The sequence below is a fragment of the Diaphorina citri genome, unplaced genomic scaffold, assembly GCF_000475195.1.
Source record: "Diaphorina citri unplaced genomic scaffold, Diaci psyllid genome assembly version 1.1 scaffold236, whole genome shotgun sequence".
NCBI lineage: Eukaryota > Metazoa > Arthropoda > Insecta > Hemiptera > Psyllidae > Diaphorina > Diaphorina citri.
In genome coordinates, this window is record NW_007377673.1 from 155,753 (window position 1) to 158,518 (window position 2,766).

Consider the following 2,766-nt stretch of genomic DNA (forward strand, 5'->3'; position numbering starts at 1 on the left):
ACGTTTTTTTAGTACCACCCAGGTATGTACAATATTTTACATATGTAGTTGGAATTAATATTATACGATTTTTGCTTTTTAAGCTTTATGCACACATCAACTTTTGCATCACAGATTTTTGATATTTGATAATATATAAATATTTATCTTTCATTGCACCCTTCATCAAGTTTTACTGCGTTTTGTATTGCGAACTCATCAGCTGAACTTCCGAGATTTTAGGATCGAAAAAAATATTTGATTGCTGAATGAACGAAGTGAATTTCTAGTTAGCTTGGAGAGGGTAGAGCGTCTGCCTCGTAAGCGCTAGGTTGCGGGTTCGATTCCGTCCCGGGGCTGATTTCATCCTAAACAGCGATTAATTTATTTTCATTGCTCGTTTAATATTTCAATTTGCAAATGAACGTAGGTATTCCGCTGGACATCTTTGTCTTACACATACAGTTTGGGTGGTTGACTCATCAGCTCATCAGTGAGACTAGGTAATATATTGTTTTTCGTCCAAGTCTAAAGATTGGTCTACGCTTCGGTCGATTGGCATCCACACTAACAGCAGACGCTATAAGAAATTTCACGAGCCTGCGTAGATTTTTCTATAGCAATTGGGGCGACAGACCCCCAGCCCTCACCAAGATCTACAGAGGCGCAATAGTGCCCAAGGTGTTGTTGTTGTTGTTGTTTTAGCGGCTTTAGCTTTCGCCGAATGGCAATAGCAGAATAAAGATATCTTTTTGTATCAAGTTAAATAACGTTGCGCGTGGTTACACTCGTATTTATGAACAAGAACGATCGTTCTTAGATCAGTCTCAAGTCAAAATTGACCAATCAAATGCTTTGAGACTATGCTTAGCACGAACTTAAGAGCCAGCATTTTGTTCATAAATATGGGTGTTAGTCTTCGGACGTGTGGCCCTCTCTGGGCAATCATGTGCTGGCTTCTCCCAGTCCCACTCAGGCTAGGTGAGGCGGGTAGCTTGTCACAGAATGGAGGGTTTATCCCTCTGGGGCTACGTTACACCCAATACCAAAACTACCTAAAGAATCTCCAGACGCCATCGCGCCACCCGCTCAAATGGTATCGATGAATACATGTAGTGTCACACGGTTTTAGTGTGACAGTATAGCAAAGTGAACTCTCCTGTCAGACAGTATGTGTGACGCAGTGTGGGGGTAAAATATACCGTCACACAACAGGTATATTTATATGACACGGCAGTGAGAGTGTCAATATATTAAAGGACAGCTTCCAGTCCAGACTTCATTTGAGGAACCACTATTAAGGCTGACAATACAACATCAAGTCATTTCGAAGTTCTTTGAATTGTGCACGACGCTCGTGATTAATTTATTTTCATTGCTTTCAATTTGCAAATGAACGTAGGTATTCCGCTGGACATCTTTGTCTTACACATACAGTTTGGGTGGTTGACTCATCAGCTCATCAGTGAGACTAGGTAATATATTGTTTTTCGTCCAAGTCTAAAGATTGGTCTACGCTTCGGTCGATTGGCATCCACACTAACAGCAGACGCTATAAGAAATTTCACGAGCCTGCGTAGATTTTTCTATAGCAATTGGGGCGACAGACCCCCAGCCCTCACCAAGATCTACAGAGGCGCAATAGTGCCCAAGGTCACGTATGCTGCCGCCATCTGGGGCCATACAATCCAAGACAGGCAGGTGAAAAGTAAACTCCTCACCTGCCAACGCTATTGTACCATAGCAATCAGCGCGTCCGCGGCGACCGTTAGCCACGCCGCGACGCAAGTCATAGCGGGAGAACCCCCCCTCCACATGGTGGTAAGTGAGGTGAGGGCTAGAGAACTATTAAGAATCCGAGGCACCACCCCAGTGGTCCATCTCGGTGCGGAGTTTGAGTCCGCCCCTGGAGTTGACCTGAAGGTGGTTCTGAGACAGCGGACTATAGACATGTGGCAAGAAGAGTGGTCAGCCAGCCATACTGGAAAGACCACCCGGCTATTTCTCCCGAGAGTGCAGACTCGGCTAGAACTAGACCTGCCGTTGAACAGGCTGATCACTCGCACCCTGACCGGCCACTTTCAGGACTGTGGGGACTACAGGAAGCGGATACTCACTCTCGTGGGAGAGGATGGACTCTGTGAGCATTGTGGTGTCCTCGATGACACAGTACACAGAATTCAGACATGCCCTCGATACGAGGAAAAGAGAAATGATGCCATGCTAGCCTTAGGACTGACAGTTGGTGGCGAAATCCCTCTAGACCAGATCCCCCTGAATGGGGTCGCCTGGAAACTACTGGCCGAGTTTTCCAGGCCGCTTGCCTCACATGATTGACACAACACGGCGTTGCGCAGAGAGCGCACGGTCAGAGCTGAGCCAGTGACGCTAAAAGCGATGGGTGCGCGATCGAGATGAAACTCGCGCGCACGACCAAATAGACAGCTACAGAAAACGATGCTACTGACCACCGCACACGCGAACGGGCGGTGCGGTGGGCCTCGGCCCCGGCCGGTGGAAGTCGATATTCTAAAATACACTCATAGCCCTGAATGGGGTCAACGAACAACGCCGGGTGTGATAAGGGCTTAAGCCTAGGAACTGATCCGTCATCCCGCGCGCAAAGTGTTCTACAAGACGACGCACGTTGATCTCGACAGCACGTCCACAATGTCTTTTGTGATTGATTGTTCTCTAAGTGCCTACACATTGAACATAATACCTAATAGAAGAGCTGGTATAATACTTAAAACTAAATGATGCAGATCTTGAAAACAAGCTGGTTGA

General features: G+C 46.6%; 1 protein-coding gene across 1 annotated transcript; it reads left to right on the forward strand.

Moving 5' to 3' along the window:
* The first annotated feature begins 553 nt into the window (after nt 1-553).
* On the forward strand, nt 554-2,521 carry LOC103506444. Its single transcript, XM_008470833.3, has 2 exons — nt 554-660; nt 1,633-2,521. The coding sequence occupies exon 2, from the start codon at nt 1,795-1,797 to the stop codon at nt 2,314-2,316; it is 522 nt and encodes a 173-aa protein (XP_008469055.1). The 5' UTR covers nt 554-660; nt 1,633-1,794; the 3' UTR covers nt 2,317-2,521.
* The last annotated feature ends 245 nt before the right edge of the window (nt 2,522-2,766 follow it).

What these genes read in the sequence shown, in the direction of transcription:
- LOC103506444 (XM_008470833.3), top strand. Translation starts at nt 1,795, where the DNA reads ATGGTGGTAAGTGAGGTGAGGGCTAGAGAACTATTAAGAATCCGAGGC.